Source organism: Salmo salar, chromosome ssa11 (genome assembly GCF_905237065.1).
Source record: "Salmo salar chromosome ssa11, Ssal_v3.1, whole genome shotgun sequence".
Lineage (NCBI taxonomy): Eukaryota > Metazoa > Chordata > Actinopteri > Salmoniformes > Salmonidae > Salmo > Salmo salar.
The window spans coordinates 102,430,863-102,444,511 of NC_059452.1; the positions used below are offsets into that span (position 1 = coordinate 102,430,863).

At 46.6% G+C, this 13,649-nt stretch overlaps 1 protein-coding gene across 1 annotated transcript in view; it reads left to right on the top strand.

Moving 5' to 3' along the window:
• Positions 1 to 9,774, top strand: part of nbeaa (neurobeachin a) — a 337,495-nt gene extending 327,721 nt beyond the window's left edge. Inside the window, 2 exon segments of the mRNA XM_045690201.1 lie at positions 9,070 to 9,221; positions 9,504 to 9,774. Coding sequence (XP_045546157.1) covers positions 9,070 to 9,221; positions 9,504 to 9,594 — 243 coding nt within the window. The 3' untranslated portion in view covers positions 9,595 to 9,774.
• The last annotated feature ends 3,875 nt before the right edge of the window (positions 9,775 to 13,649 follow it).

The following is a 13,649-nucleotide window of genomic DNA, read 5'->3' on the forward strand; positions in this document are numbered from 1 at the left end:
ATGGGTTGTGTGACAGTTTTTATTTGTATTACTCAAGCTGCCACTTTCCATTACTGAGAGCCTATAGGAGGAGAGCCAGTAGGAGGAGAGCCTATAGGAGGAGAGCCTGTAGGAGGAGAGCCAGTAGGAGGAGAGCCTGTAGGAGGAGAGCCTGTAGGAGGAGAGCCTGTAGGAGGAGAGCCTGTAGGAGGAGAGCCTGTAGGAGGAGAGCCTGTAGGAGGAGAGCCTGTAGGAGGAGAGCCTGTAGGAGGACAGCCAGTAGGAGGAGAGCCTGTAGGAGGAGAGCCTGTAGGAGGAGAGCCTGTAGGAGGAGAGCCTGTAGGAGGAGAGCCTGTAGGAGGAGAGCCTGTAGGAGGAGAGCCTGTAGGAGGAGAGCCAGTAGGAGGAGAGCCTGTAGGAGGAGAGCCTGTAGGAGGAGAGCCTGTAGGAGGAGAGCCTGTAGGAGGAGAGCCAGTAGGCCTGTAGGAGGAGAGCCAGTAGGAGGAGAGCCAGTAGGAGGAGAGCCTGTAGGAGGAGAGCCAGTAGGAGGAGAGCCAGTAGGAGGAGAGCCAGTAGGAGGAGAGCCTGTAGGAGGAGAGCCTGTAGGAGGAGAGCCTGTAGGAGGAGAGCCAGTAGGAGGAGAGCCAGTAGGAGGAGAGCCAGTAGGAGGAGAGCCTGTAGGAGGAGAGCCTGTAGGAGGAGAGCCAGTAGGAGGAGAGCCAGTAGGAGGAGAGCCTGTAGGAGGAGAGCGAGTAGGAGGAGAGCCTGTAGGAGGAGAGCCTGTAGGAGGAGAGCCTGTAGGAGGAGAGCCTGTAGGAGGAGAGCCAGTAGGAGGAGAGCCTGTAGGAGGAGAGCCTGTAGGAGGAGAGCCTGTAGGAGGAGAGCCAGTAGGAGGAGAGCCAGTAGGAGGAGAGCCTGTAGGAGGAGAGCGAGTAGGAGAAGAGCCTGTAGGAGGAGAGCCAGTAGGAGGAGAGCCTGTAGGAGGAGAGCCTGTAGGAGGAGAGCCTGTAGGAGGAGAGCCTGTAGGAGGAGAGCCAGTAGGAGGAGAGCCTATAGGAGGAGAGCCAGTAGGAGGAGAGCCTGTAGGAGGAGAGTCTGTAGGAGGAGAGCCTGTAGGAGGAGAGCCTGTAGGAGGAGAGCCTGTAGGAGGAGAGCCAGTAGGAGGAGAGCCTGTAGGAGGAGAGCCAGTAGGAGGAGAGCCAGTAGGAGGAGAGCCTGTAGGAGGAGAGCCTGTAGGAGGAGAGCCAGTAGGAGGAGAGCCAGTAGGAGGAGAGCCTGTAGGAGGAGAGCCAGTAGGAGGAGAGCCTGTAGGAGGAGAGCCTGTAGGAGGAGAGCCTGTAGGAGGAGAGCCTGTAGGAGGAGAGCCAGTAGGAGGAGAGCCTGTAGGAGGAGAGCCAGTAGGAGGAGAGCCTGTAGGAGGAGAGCCTGTAGGAGGAGAGCCAGTAGGAGGAGAGCCTGTAGGAGGAGAGCCAGTAGGAGGAGAGCCTGTAGGAGGAGAGCCTGTAGGAGGAGAGCCTGTAGGAGGAGAGCCAGTAGGAGGAGAGCCTGTAGGAGGAGAGCCTGTAGGAGGAGAGCCTGTAGGAGGAGAGCCTGTAGGAGGAGAGCCTGTAGGAGCACAAGACCGGATGCTCCTTTTTCAGTCAGACAGTCAGCAAGCTGTTCCTTTGTGGTCGACCTGGAAAACAGCTTTGAGGTGTGGAATGACAGTTGTAGCAAAGGTCTGTGAGCCACCCCAGATAAAGTCATCAACATGACAGGCAAGTACTCCAGTCACACTGCAGTCTTGATCAAGCCAATAAGAAGACTGCAGGATCCACTTGTGACAGTTTTCCACCTGTATTCAGCATTGTTGCTTTGACTTTGTTGTACCAGTAGAGTGATTCATCTGCCAGTCCATACACACACTTTTGTAGTTTCCACAGTGTTCCTTCACCCTTAGCTTCAGGCAGAGGTCGGATGTGAATGTCCCTTGACAGCTCTGTTCCCTGCTAAAATACAGATTTGATGTCTATGGAATTAAGTTTTCCATTTTTTCTGGCAGATCACTGACATCAGCAATCTGAGTGACTCTGAAGCGCATGTCGGTGAGTCGTTTGGGAGTTGTTTAGCAGCCAGCTCCTCTAAACCTCTAGCCACTAGATGAGTCGTTTGTGAGTTGTTTAGCAGCCAGCTCCTCTAAACCTCTAGCCACTAGATGAGTCGTTTGTGAGTTGTTTAGCAGCCAGCTCCTCTAAACATCTAGCCACTAGATGAGTCGTTTGTGAGTTGTTTAGCAGCCAGCTCCTCTAAACCTCTAGCCACTAGATGAGTCGTTTGTGAGTTGTTTAGCAGCCAGCTCCTCTAAACATCTAGCCACTAGATGAGTCGTTTGTGAGTTGTTTAGCAGCCAGCTCCTCTAAACCTCTAGCCACTAGATGAGTCGTTTGGGAGTTGTTTAGCAGCCAGCTCCTCTAAACCTCTAGCCACCAGATGAGTCGTTTGTGAGTTGTTTAGCAGCCAGCTCCTCTAAACATCTAGCCACTAGATGAGTCGTTTGTGAGTTGTTTAGCAGCCAGCTCCTCTAAACATCTAGCCAATAGATGAGTCGTATGTGAGTTGTTTAGCAGCCAGCTCCTCTAAACCTCTAGCCACTAGATGAGTCGTTTGTGAGTTGTTTAGCAGCCAGCTCCTCTAAACATCTAGCCACTAGATGAGTCGTTTGTGAGTTGTTTAGCAGCCAGCTCCTCTAAACCTCTAGCCACTAGATGAGTCGTTTGTGAGTTGTTTAGCAGCCAGCTCCTCTAAACCTCTAGCCACTAGATGAGTCGTTTGTGAGTTGTTTAGCAGCCAGCTCCTCTAAACCTCTAGCCACTAGATGAGTCGTTTGTGAGTTGTTTAGCAGCCAGCTCCTCTAAACCTCTAGCCACTAGATGAGTCGTTTGTGAGTTGTTTAGCAGCCAGCTCCTCTAAACATCTAGCCACTAGATGAGTCGTTTGTGAGTTGTTTAGCAGCCAGCTCCTCTAAACCTCTAGCCACTAGATGAGTCGTTTGGGAGTTGTTTAGCAGCCAGCTCCTCTAAACCTCTAGCCACTAGATGAGTCGTTTGTGAGTTGTTTAGCAGCCAGCTCCTCTAAACCTCTAGCCACTAGATGAGTCGTGTGTGAGTTGTTTAGCAGCCAGCTCCTCTAAACCTCTAGCCACTAGACGTGCTTTAGGCACTATTCCAGTTAAGGATTCTTTAAGGTTACACACCCACCTTGTTGAGACACATTTTTGGCCAATGCCTTTGACTTCCTCAAATGCTAAATTTTTTTCCTCCAATTACTGAGCTCATCTAGTTTAGCTGAGTCAAATGACACGTCCTTTGTTTCAAGTACATCATCATTTTGAATGTCATTCTGTTTTTCTCGATTTTCCATTGGTTCAATTCTGAGATGATCTACAAGTGACAGGTCAGCTGACCCTGTTGGAGCAGGAACTGTAGCTGGTTCAGAGTACTGCAAGTTGGACCAGTTCTGGTGTTTTCCTTTGGCTTTTCCTGCTCATCCAATGACGGTTGCTGTATGTGGAATACCACTTTCTCTGTCCATGTATTTAACAGTTTGTCCCGTTTTCAGATTGGAACAACCATGTTGTCTTAACACATGTGTCTGTTGTTGAATGTTTTCCTCATTTGAACCCTCAACAGTATTATCTGTGTCATGGTTAAAGGTCTCTGCTTCATTTCCTGTGTCAGTTTCAATGTCCATATCATTGGATGTGACATCTGGTAGGTTTGTGTCTGTTACTGTGTCCTTTTTGTCATTTTCATTAGGAGACTGATTCTCAGCAACAGCCCCTCTATCTTGTTGATCATTTACTTTCTGCAATCTGGAGTGATGCACCCTGACAATGATGCCTTCGTACCTCACAAATATCGCCACACCATCTTGGCCAATGACTACTCCCGGTCCCTTCCACTCTTGACAGTCAACTCGTTTGTAGTACACTTTGTCTCCAGTTTCGTACTTCTCATCGGTGGGTCGTAGCCGTTTACGCAGAGCCCTGCGAATTCTCTCTGAACACTCTGCTTCAGTGAACGCTTTTCTCGCTGCATGTAGTGCTGAAAGGTGCTGTCCCACCCCCATGCACTCACACTGGCCCCTTCTAGTGCTGGTGGCTTGTCAACCAGTACAGAGGGAAGATTAGGGTTCTGCCCCAACACTAGTTGCTATGGGCTGTAACCATGAACATTGTGCATTGAGTTCTTTGCCATCAAAGCCCAAGGGCTGTGTTCCGGGCACATCCATTGTCTTGCTTCACTTTCAGCATGATCTCTGTGAATGTTTGATTGTGTCTCTCCAGAAGTCCATTGCTCCATGGACTGTATGCAGCAGTTGTCTTTACTTCCATGTTGAAGTTCTCTGCCATTTCTCTTATTTCATTATTATTGAATTCTCCTCCATTGTCACTGTACAATTTCTGGGGAGGGCCTTGCACACTTACCCAGGAATGAATGAAGTGCCTGACGATGTCACTGGGTTTATTTGTATTCACAATGCTTCCAGCGCTGAAGCGTGTGAAGTGGTGGATTATGTGAAGGTACCACACACTTGGTGCTAACTCATGTAGATCTACAGCTACTGTTTCATTGTACTTGGAAGCCAGTGGCAAACCAACAGCTGTTCTGGGCTTTGGTTTACTGTATTTATGACATGTCTCACAACTGTTAACTATCTGCTGTAGAATGGAAATACTCTCATCATCATTATTCCCTGAACTGCTGAGTAACTTCTGAAGTCTGTCAACTGTAGCATGTCCAAACTGTTTGTGAAGCTTTAACAATACTTTGTGTTTTTCTTTTGTGTTCATGTTCTCTGTGTCCGTCAGAATCTCCATGTGCTCTGTGTCCGTCAGAATCTCCATGTGCTCTGTGTCCGTCAGAATCTCCATGTGCTCTGTGTCCATCAGAATCTCCATGTTCTCTGTGTCCGGCAGAATCTCCATGTGCTCTGTGTCCGTCAGAATCTCCATGTGCTCTGTGTCCGTCAGAATCTCCATGTGCTCTGTGTCCATCAGAATCTCCATGTTCTCTGTGTCCGGCAGAATCTCCATGTGCTCTGTGTCCGTCAGAATCTCCATGTGCTCTGTGTCCGTCAGAATCTCCATGTGCTCTGTGTCCATCAGAATCTCCATGTTCTCTGTGTCTGTCAGAATCTCCATGTTCTCTGTGACTGTCAGAATCTCCATGTTCTCTGTGACTGTCAGAATCTCCATGTTCTCTGTGTCCGTCAGAATCTCCATGTTCTCTGTGACTGTCAGAATCTCCATGTGCTCTGTGTCTGTCAGAATCTCCATGTTCTCTTTGACTGTCAGAATCTCCATGTGCTCTGTGACTGTCAGAATCTCCATGTTCTCTGTGACTGTCAGAATCTCCATGTTCTCTGTGACTGTCAGAATCTCCATGTTCTCTGTGTCTGTCAGAATCTCCATGTTCTCTGTGACTGTCAGAATCTCCATGTTCTCTGTGTCCGTCAGAATCTCCATGTGCTCTGTGACTGTCAGAATCTCCATGTTCTCTGTGACTGTCAGAATCTCCATGTGCTCTGTGTCTGTCAGAATCTCCATGTGCTCTGTGTCTGTCAGAATCTCCATGTTCTCTGTGACTGTCAGAATCTCCATGTGCTCTGTGACTGTCAGAATCTCCATGTTCTCTGTGACTGTCAGAATCTCCATGTTCTCTGTGACTGTCAGAATCTCCATGTTCTCTGTGTCTGTCAGAATCTCCATGTGCTCTGTGACTGTCAGAATCTCCATGTTCTCTGTGTCCGTCAGAATCTCCATGTGCTCTGTGACTGTCAGAATCTCCATGTGCTCTGTGACTGTCAGAATCTCCATGTGCTCTGTGACTGTCAGAATCTCCATGTTCTCTGTGACTGTCAGAATCTCCATGTGCTCTGTGTCTGTCAGAATCTCCATGTTCTCTGTGACTGTCAGAATCTCCATGTGCTCTGTGTCTGTCAGAATCTCCATGTTCTCTGTGACTGTCAGAATCTCCATGTTCTCTGTGACTGTCAGAATCTCCATGTTCTCTGTGTCCGTCAGAATCTCCATGTTCTCTGTGACTGTCAGAATCTCCATGTTCTCTGTGACTGTCAGAATCTCCATGTTCTCTGTGACTGTCAGAATCTCCATGTTCTCTGTGTCCGTCAGAATCTCCATGTTCTCTGTGACTGTCAGAATCTCCATGTTCTCTGTGTCTGTCAGAATCTCCATGTTCTCTGTGACTGTCAGAATCTCCATGTTCTCTGTGACTGTCAGAATCTCCATGTTCTCTGTGTCTGTCAGAATCTCCATGTTCTCTGTGACTGTCAGAATCTCCATGTTCTCTGTGACTGTCAGAATCTCCATGTTCTCTGTGACTGTCAGAATCTCCATGTTCTCTGTGTCTGTCAGAATCTCCATGTTCTCTGTGACTGTCAGAATCTCCATGTTCTCTGTGTCCGTCAGAATCTCCATGTGCTCTGTGACTGTCAGAATCTCCATGTTCTCTGTGACTGTCAGAATCTCCATGTGCTCTGTGTCTGTCAGAATCTCCATGTGCTCTGTGTCTGTCAGAATCTCCATGTTCTCTGTGACTGTCAGAATCTCCATGTGCTCTGTGACTGTCAGAATCTCCATGTTCTCTGTGACTGTCAGAATCTCCATGTTCTCTGTGACTGTCAGAATCTCCATGTTCTCTGTGTCTGTCAGAATCTCCATGTGCTCTGTGACTGTCAGAATCTCCATGTTCTCTGTGTCCGTCAGAATCTCCATGTGCTCTGTGACTGTCAGAATCTCCATGTGCTCTGTGACTGTCAGAATCTCCATGTGCTCTGTGACTGTCAGAATCTCCATGTTCTCTGTGACTGTCAGAATCTCCATGTGCTCTGTGTCTGTCAGAATCTCCATGTTCTCTGTGACTGTCAGAATCTCCATGTGCTCTGTGACTGTCAGAATCTCCATGTTCTCTGTGACTGTCAGAATCTCCATGTTCTCTGTGACTGTCAGAATCTCCATGTTCTCTGTGTCCGTCAGAATCTCCATGTTCTCTGTGACTGTCAGAATCTCCATGTTCTCTGTGACTGTCAGAATCTCCATGTTCTCTGTGACTGTCAGAATCTCCATGTTCTCTGTGTCCGTCAGAATCTCCATGTTCTCTGTGACTGTCAGAATCTCCATGTTCTCTGTGTCTGTCAGAATCTCCATGTTCTCTGTGACTGTCAGAATCTCCATGTTCTCTGTGACTGTCAGAATCTCCATGTTCTCTGTGTCTGTCAGAATCTCCATGTTCTCTGTGACTGTCAGAATCTCCATGTTCTCTGTGTCCGTCAGAATCTCCATGTTCTCTGTGACTGTCAGAATCTCCATGTTCTCTGTGACTGTCAGAATCTCCATGTTCTCTGTGACTGTCAGAATCTCCATGTTCTCTGTGACTGTCAGAATCTCCATGTTCTCTGTGTCTGTCAGAATCTCCATGTTCTCTTTGACTGTCAGAATCGCCATGTGCTCTGTGTCCGTCAGAATCTCATTTTTGCATGGACTCTGTGTGATGTCTTTGTCTAAAATGTTTACACAATAGTGGCCTGAGGTAGTAAGTTCAAGAGTCACTGGTTGTTTAAACATCACTGCCTTGTCATTTTTTATGTCTATTACAGCCCCTGCCTTCTGGCGGGAAGCTTTGCTTAATAGTAAGGAGATATCTGTAGGGACCACCTCTGTTTCAATGTGACACTTAGTCTGACCAATGTTTACTGGTATCTTAACTCTCTTGGTAGAATGGACGGTTCTCCCATCTCCAAATGTGAAAGCTCTGTTGCTTGGTGTGTCAATCATATTTTGTACTTCTTTCATATTTAGTTCACTGACATGGCTATCAAGCCATTTTGCACCACACACTGTCCGTGTACATGCAGTATCAATCACAGCAGATCCTAAAGATTCAACTATAAAAATCTCAGAATCAGAAGCAGATTCATTTGAAAACAGTGTAATGTTACACTGCTCTATCTCTGTGTTTACATTTTCCTCTGTTAGTTTAACTTGTTCATTTTTATGAGGACAGTCTTTAACCCAGTGGTGCTTTGACGAATAGCACATTTTGATCTCCTTCCATATTTGTCCAGTGGATTTGTGCCAGGAAATGGCGTCCTCTTCTGGTTGTCTTGAGAAGGTGACTTGTTGGCGCCTTTTCTCTGCTGCTCAGTGTAATATGCTGAGTCACTCACTTCATTGATGCAAAAGTCAGTACAGTACAAGCAGTCAAAGCCAACTGTTTCTCCCTACCATCTAGACAGGCAGTATCTAGCAACTTGAAAGCTAACACTGCATCTGGGAGAACCATGTCGTACTTGCGCATCTGTTCGAAATCAATGACGTAGTCCGTCATTGCAATCGAAATATCTCTCGTAACATTGTCAAAGTTTGAATATGCCTCGTAGGCACGGCCTTTCTCTTCTTTAAGAAATACAGAATCCAGTGCTCTGATCAAAGTTCCCATACCATCATCATTGTTCAAATCCTCCAGGGATATTTCCAGTGCTGTATCTCTCGCTCTTCCTTCGAGCGATAATACCACTGCAAGTGCTTGCTTTTTCACTTCCAGATTAGTAACCTTGTCCAGATTCCAAGTCCATTTTTCCAACATTCGTACGACCTCTTCTCGTCGTAGCGAGGTGGCACATTGTAGTTATTAGCCATCCTCTGCTACCAATGTTAACTTGAAATGACACAACGACAAGGTTCCAGTTGAACAACGTTTACTATACCGTATGAACACACTACAAGGTAGCCATTCCACTCTCGGCTCGGTCCATCAACCACAAGACTTCCTGCGTAGGCTCACTCTTGACTGAGTGACAGCCCCGTAATAACAGAAATATAGGGATACTTAAAACATGAACTTAACAAGATACACACATACACACACTAAGCCATGTTTGCTGCTGGTTTATACCTCTCTTTCTCGCTTTCTCTCCCCTCTCCACATTCTTTCCCTCTCCCTCCGTCTTCTTCCTCCCTGCTCCCTCCCCCCTCTCCTACACCCTCCTCCACTCACCTCCCCCTTCCCCACCCCTCTCCCCCCCCTCCAGGCGATCCTGTTGAGTAGTGACGGTCAGAACCTGGTGACTGGAGGAGACAACGGGGTGGTGGAGGTGTGGCAGGCCTGTGACTTCAAACAGCTCTACATCTACCCAGGCTGTGACGCTGGCATCCGCGCCATGGACCTCTCTCACGACCAGAGGTGGGTAGGCCGTGAGGAAGGGTGTGTGGGGAGGGGAGGTGTGGATTTAACAGGTGACATCAATAGGAGATCATAGGTTTCACCTCTGATTCACTTAGTCAGTCTGTCATGGAAGGAGCTCAGTGTATATAACGCTCTTTCTGATGTTCTCTCTCTCTTTCACCATCTCTGTCTGTCTGTCTGTCTGTCTGTCTGTCTGTCTGTCTGTCTGTCTGTCTGTCTGTCTGTCTGTCTGTCTGTCTGTCTGTCTGTCTGTCTGTCTGTCTGTCTGTCTGTCTGCAGGACTCTGATCACTGGTATGGCGTCTGGCAGCATCGTAGCTTTCAACATCGACTTCAACCGCTGGCACTACGAACACCAGAACAGGTACTGAGGAGAGGAGGATGAAGAGGAGGAGAGGAGGAGGAAGAGGAGGAGAGGAGGAGGAAGAGGAGGAGGATGAGAAGGAGGAGAGGAGGATGAAGATGAGAGGTAGATCAGGAGGAGGATGAGGAGGAGGAGAGGAGGATGAAGAGGAGGAGAATGGAGAGGAGGATGAAGAGGAGGAGAGGAGGATGAAGAGGAGGAGGATGAGAAGGAGGAGAGGAGGATGAAGATGAGAGGTAGATCAGGAGGAGGATGAGGAGGAGGAGAGGAGGATGAGGGGGATGAAGAGGAGGAGGAGGATGAAGAGGAGGAGGATGACGAGGAGGAGAAGGGGATGAATTGGAGGATGAAGATGATGAAGATGAGGATGAAGAGGTGGAGAGGAGGGGGATGAGGAGGATGATGAGGAGGATGAAGAGGAGGATGAGGAGGAGGATGAAGAGGAGGATGATGAGGAGGAGGGGGATGAATTGGAGGATGAAGTTGATGAAGAGGAGGATGAAGAGGAGGAGGAGAGGATGAAAAGAGAAGGAGAAAAAGAGAGAGAGAAGGAGGAGGAGGACTTAAATAGAAGAAATTGGAAGAGAGGAGGCGTGTTGAAAGGTCACGCTGTACGACCAGGAAGCAACAATTACAGAAAGGAATGAAGAAAGAGAGAATAAAAAAGGAGAGGTGGGAAAACCCTTCCAACTCTTCTTCCTGTGATGATGTCACTTGAAAAGGAAGAGAGCCCAGCTACTGTAAGACATCTTCCATTTGTGTGTACGCGCACGCTCACGTGCGCTGCCATTTCAACCCTTTTACTACAGCCACGCGACACCCTGAAGGAATCCTAATAATAATAAACTAAGTTCAAATAAGAAGAAGATCCAATCTGCTACTAGACGTTGACTGGGTCGGAACCTATAGGACTTATGATGTGTGAGAACAGTCACTGTCACTGGACAAAACGCTTATCGCTTCACAGGACTAAATACTTGTTTTGTTGCTTTAGTTATTTAATTAGGTTTAATTAGTTACGTTTATTTAGTTAAGTTTATTTAGTTAGGTTTATTTAGTTAGGTTTATTTAGTTAGGTTTATTTAGTTAAGTTTATTTAGTTAGGTTTAATTAGTTACGTTTATTTAGTTAAGTTTATTTAGTTAGGTTTATTTAGTTAGGTTTATTTTGTTTTCAGGGGGTTTTAAATTATAGGAGATGGGGTCCAGACTACCACAGAAAGATGAAACTGGTATAAAGTGGGTTGAACTGGTCTAGACTAGATTGAACTGGTTTAAAACTGTATTAAACCTGTCTGAAGCAGTACTTCCTGTTGAAGAAAGCGTTGTTGGCTTAAACCCAAATCGGGTTTATTCTGTAAGTTAATATTTAAAACAATGTTTATATTATTTTGTTTTTTGTTTTCATTTAATTTCTTTACGTTTATTTTATTTGTTTAATTTACTGTGTTTTTGTAGAATTTGATTTCAACTCCCAGAAGGGTGAATATGAGTTTTGTAAATACTGTTCTGTTTCCTGTCTCTGATTGACAGGCAGGGAGAGATCACAGTCCCAGTCACCACTCAGACCACGCCTAATCACCTTTCATTTACGAATGACTTTCTGTATGTACAATAATGTGTAATAATGACGATGATGATGATGGTAATGATGTTGATGATGATGACTGTGAAGATGATGGTAGAGGTGATGATGAGGATGAAGATGTGTTTTGCCAGATATCCACAAGATGTCCTTTGTATATTTGCTGATTGTTTTTGTCAACTATGTACATATAATCTTGGTTTCAGGCAACGACGGACAGACGTACGGACCGGACAGGGAGTTAAAACTGAATGAGATTGAAAACGTAAAAAGGAAACCTTCGCTCACTCACATTTGTCAATTATTTAAAGAAAAAAAGAAACAAAAAAATGGATTAATTGTCAAACATTTGGTTTTTGTATTCCCACCAAACACATATCATCATTTATTAGCGTGATGATTATTTCCTGTCACATGACCGTTGTTCTTTTTTCGGACCATTTTTTTTTTATCCTGTGGGATTATTTGTGCATCGATGTTTGTATTTAAAGACGATGAAATCACGTGTGATTAATTAATTAAGTTGTACAACCTCACAGCTGTAAGCAATATCTTGAGTCTGTAGCCCAGAGAGAGAGAGAGAGAGAGAGAGGGAGGGAAAGAAGGAGGGAAGAAGTGAATAGAAGGAAAGTCGAACGTGAGATGTACTGTTAGCGTGTGTGTTAAGCCGTCTCGATCTCACACACACACACACACACACAAACACACACACACACACTCCAACAACCGGTTCAACATACGTATCCCCCCCCAAAAAAGGGTCAAATATTTTTGGATCTATGAAATCCTAAGCAAAACTATTGTATTCATGTTTTATTGCAAAGATGTAAAATATGACCATGTGAGTTGATTGTTGAAAAAATAATCAAGAAAATAAAAATAAAACATGCAAAGGATTTGATGATCTCTCTTTTCATTTCTTAAACAAAAGATGAAACAATTGTCGCTATTGACACCATGCTTATGCTGCGTTGTTGGGAAGGACCCGTAAGTCAGCATTTCACTGTTAGTCTACACCTGTTGTTTACCAAGCATGTGACAAATAACATTTGATTTGATTCGATTCATTATGTAAACAAACAAAGAAAAGATCCCAGTTTGTTGCTATTGTGAGACAGAGGGCACATCTGTTGTATTTAACAAGGCAAGTCAGTTAACAGCAAGTTCTTATTGTCAATGACAGCCTACCGGGGAACAGTGGGTTAACTGTCTTTTTTAGGGGCAGAATGACAGATTTTTTACCTTGTCAGCTCAGGAATTCGATCTTGCAACCTTTCGGATACTAGTCCAACACTCTAACCACTAGGCTACCCTGCCCCCCCTACACTCTAACCACTAGGCTACACTGCCACCTCTACACTCTAACCACTAGGCTACCTGCCCCCCCTACACTCTAACCACTTGGGTACCTGCCACCTCTACGCTCTAACCACTAGGCTACCTGCCACCTCTCCACTCTAACCACTAGGCTACCTGCCACCTCTACACTCTAACCACTAGGGTACCTGCCCCCCCTACACTCTAACCACTAGGCTACACTGCCACCTCTACACTCTAACCACTAGGCTACCTGCCCCCCCTACACTCTAACCACTTGGGTACCTGCCACCTCTACGCTCTAACCACTAGGCTACCTGCCGCTCTCCACTCTAACCACTAGGCTACCTGCCACCTCTACACTCTAACCACTAGGGTACCTGCCACCTCTACACTCTAACCACTAGGCTACCTGCCACCTCTCCACTCTAACCACTAGGCTACCTGCCACCTCTACACTCTAACCACTAGGGTACCTGCCACCTCTACACTCTAACCACTACTCTACCTGCCACCTCTACACTCTAACCACTAGGCTACCTGCCACCTCTACACTCTAACCACTAGGGTACCTGCCACCTCTACACTCTAACCACTAGGCTACCTGCCACCTCTACACTCTAACCACTAGGCTACCTGCCACCTCTACACTCTAACCACTAGGGTACCTGCCACCTCTACACTCTAACCACTACTCTACCTGCCACCTCTACACTCTAACCACTAGGCTACCTACCTCCTCTACACTCTAACCACTAGGCTACCTGCCACCTCTACACTCTAACCACTAGGCTACCTGCCTCCCCACTCTAACCACTAGGCTACCTACCTCCTCTGCACTCTAACCACTACTCTACCTGCCACCTCTACACTCTAACCACTAGGCTACCTGCCTCCCCACTCTAACCACTAGGCTACCTACCTCCTCTACACTCTAACCACTAGGCTACCTACCACCTCTACACTCTAACCACTAGGCTACCTGCCACCTCTACACTCTAACCACTAGGCTACCTGCCTCCTCTACACTCTAACCACTAGGCTACCTGCCGCCTCTACACTCTAACCACTAGGCTACCTGCCTCCCCACTCTAACCACTAGGCTACCTACCTCCTGTACACTCTAACCACTAGGCTACCTGCCGCCTCTACACTCTAACC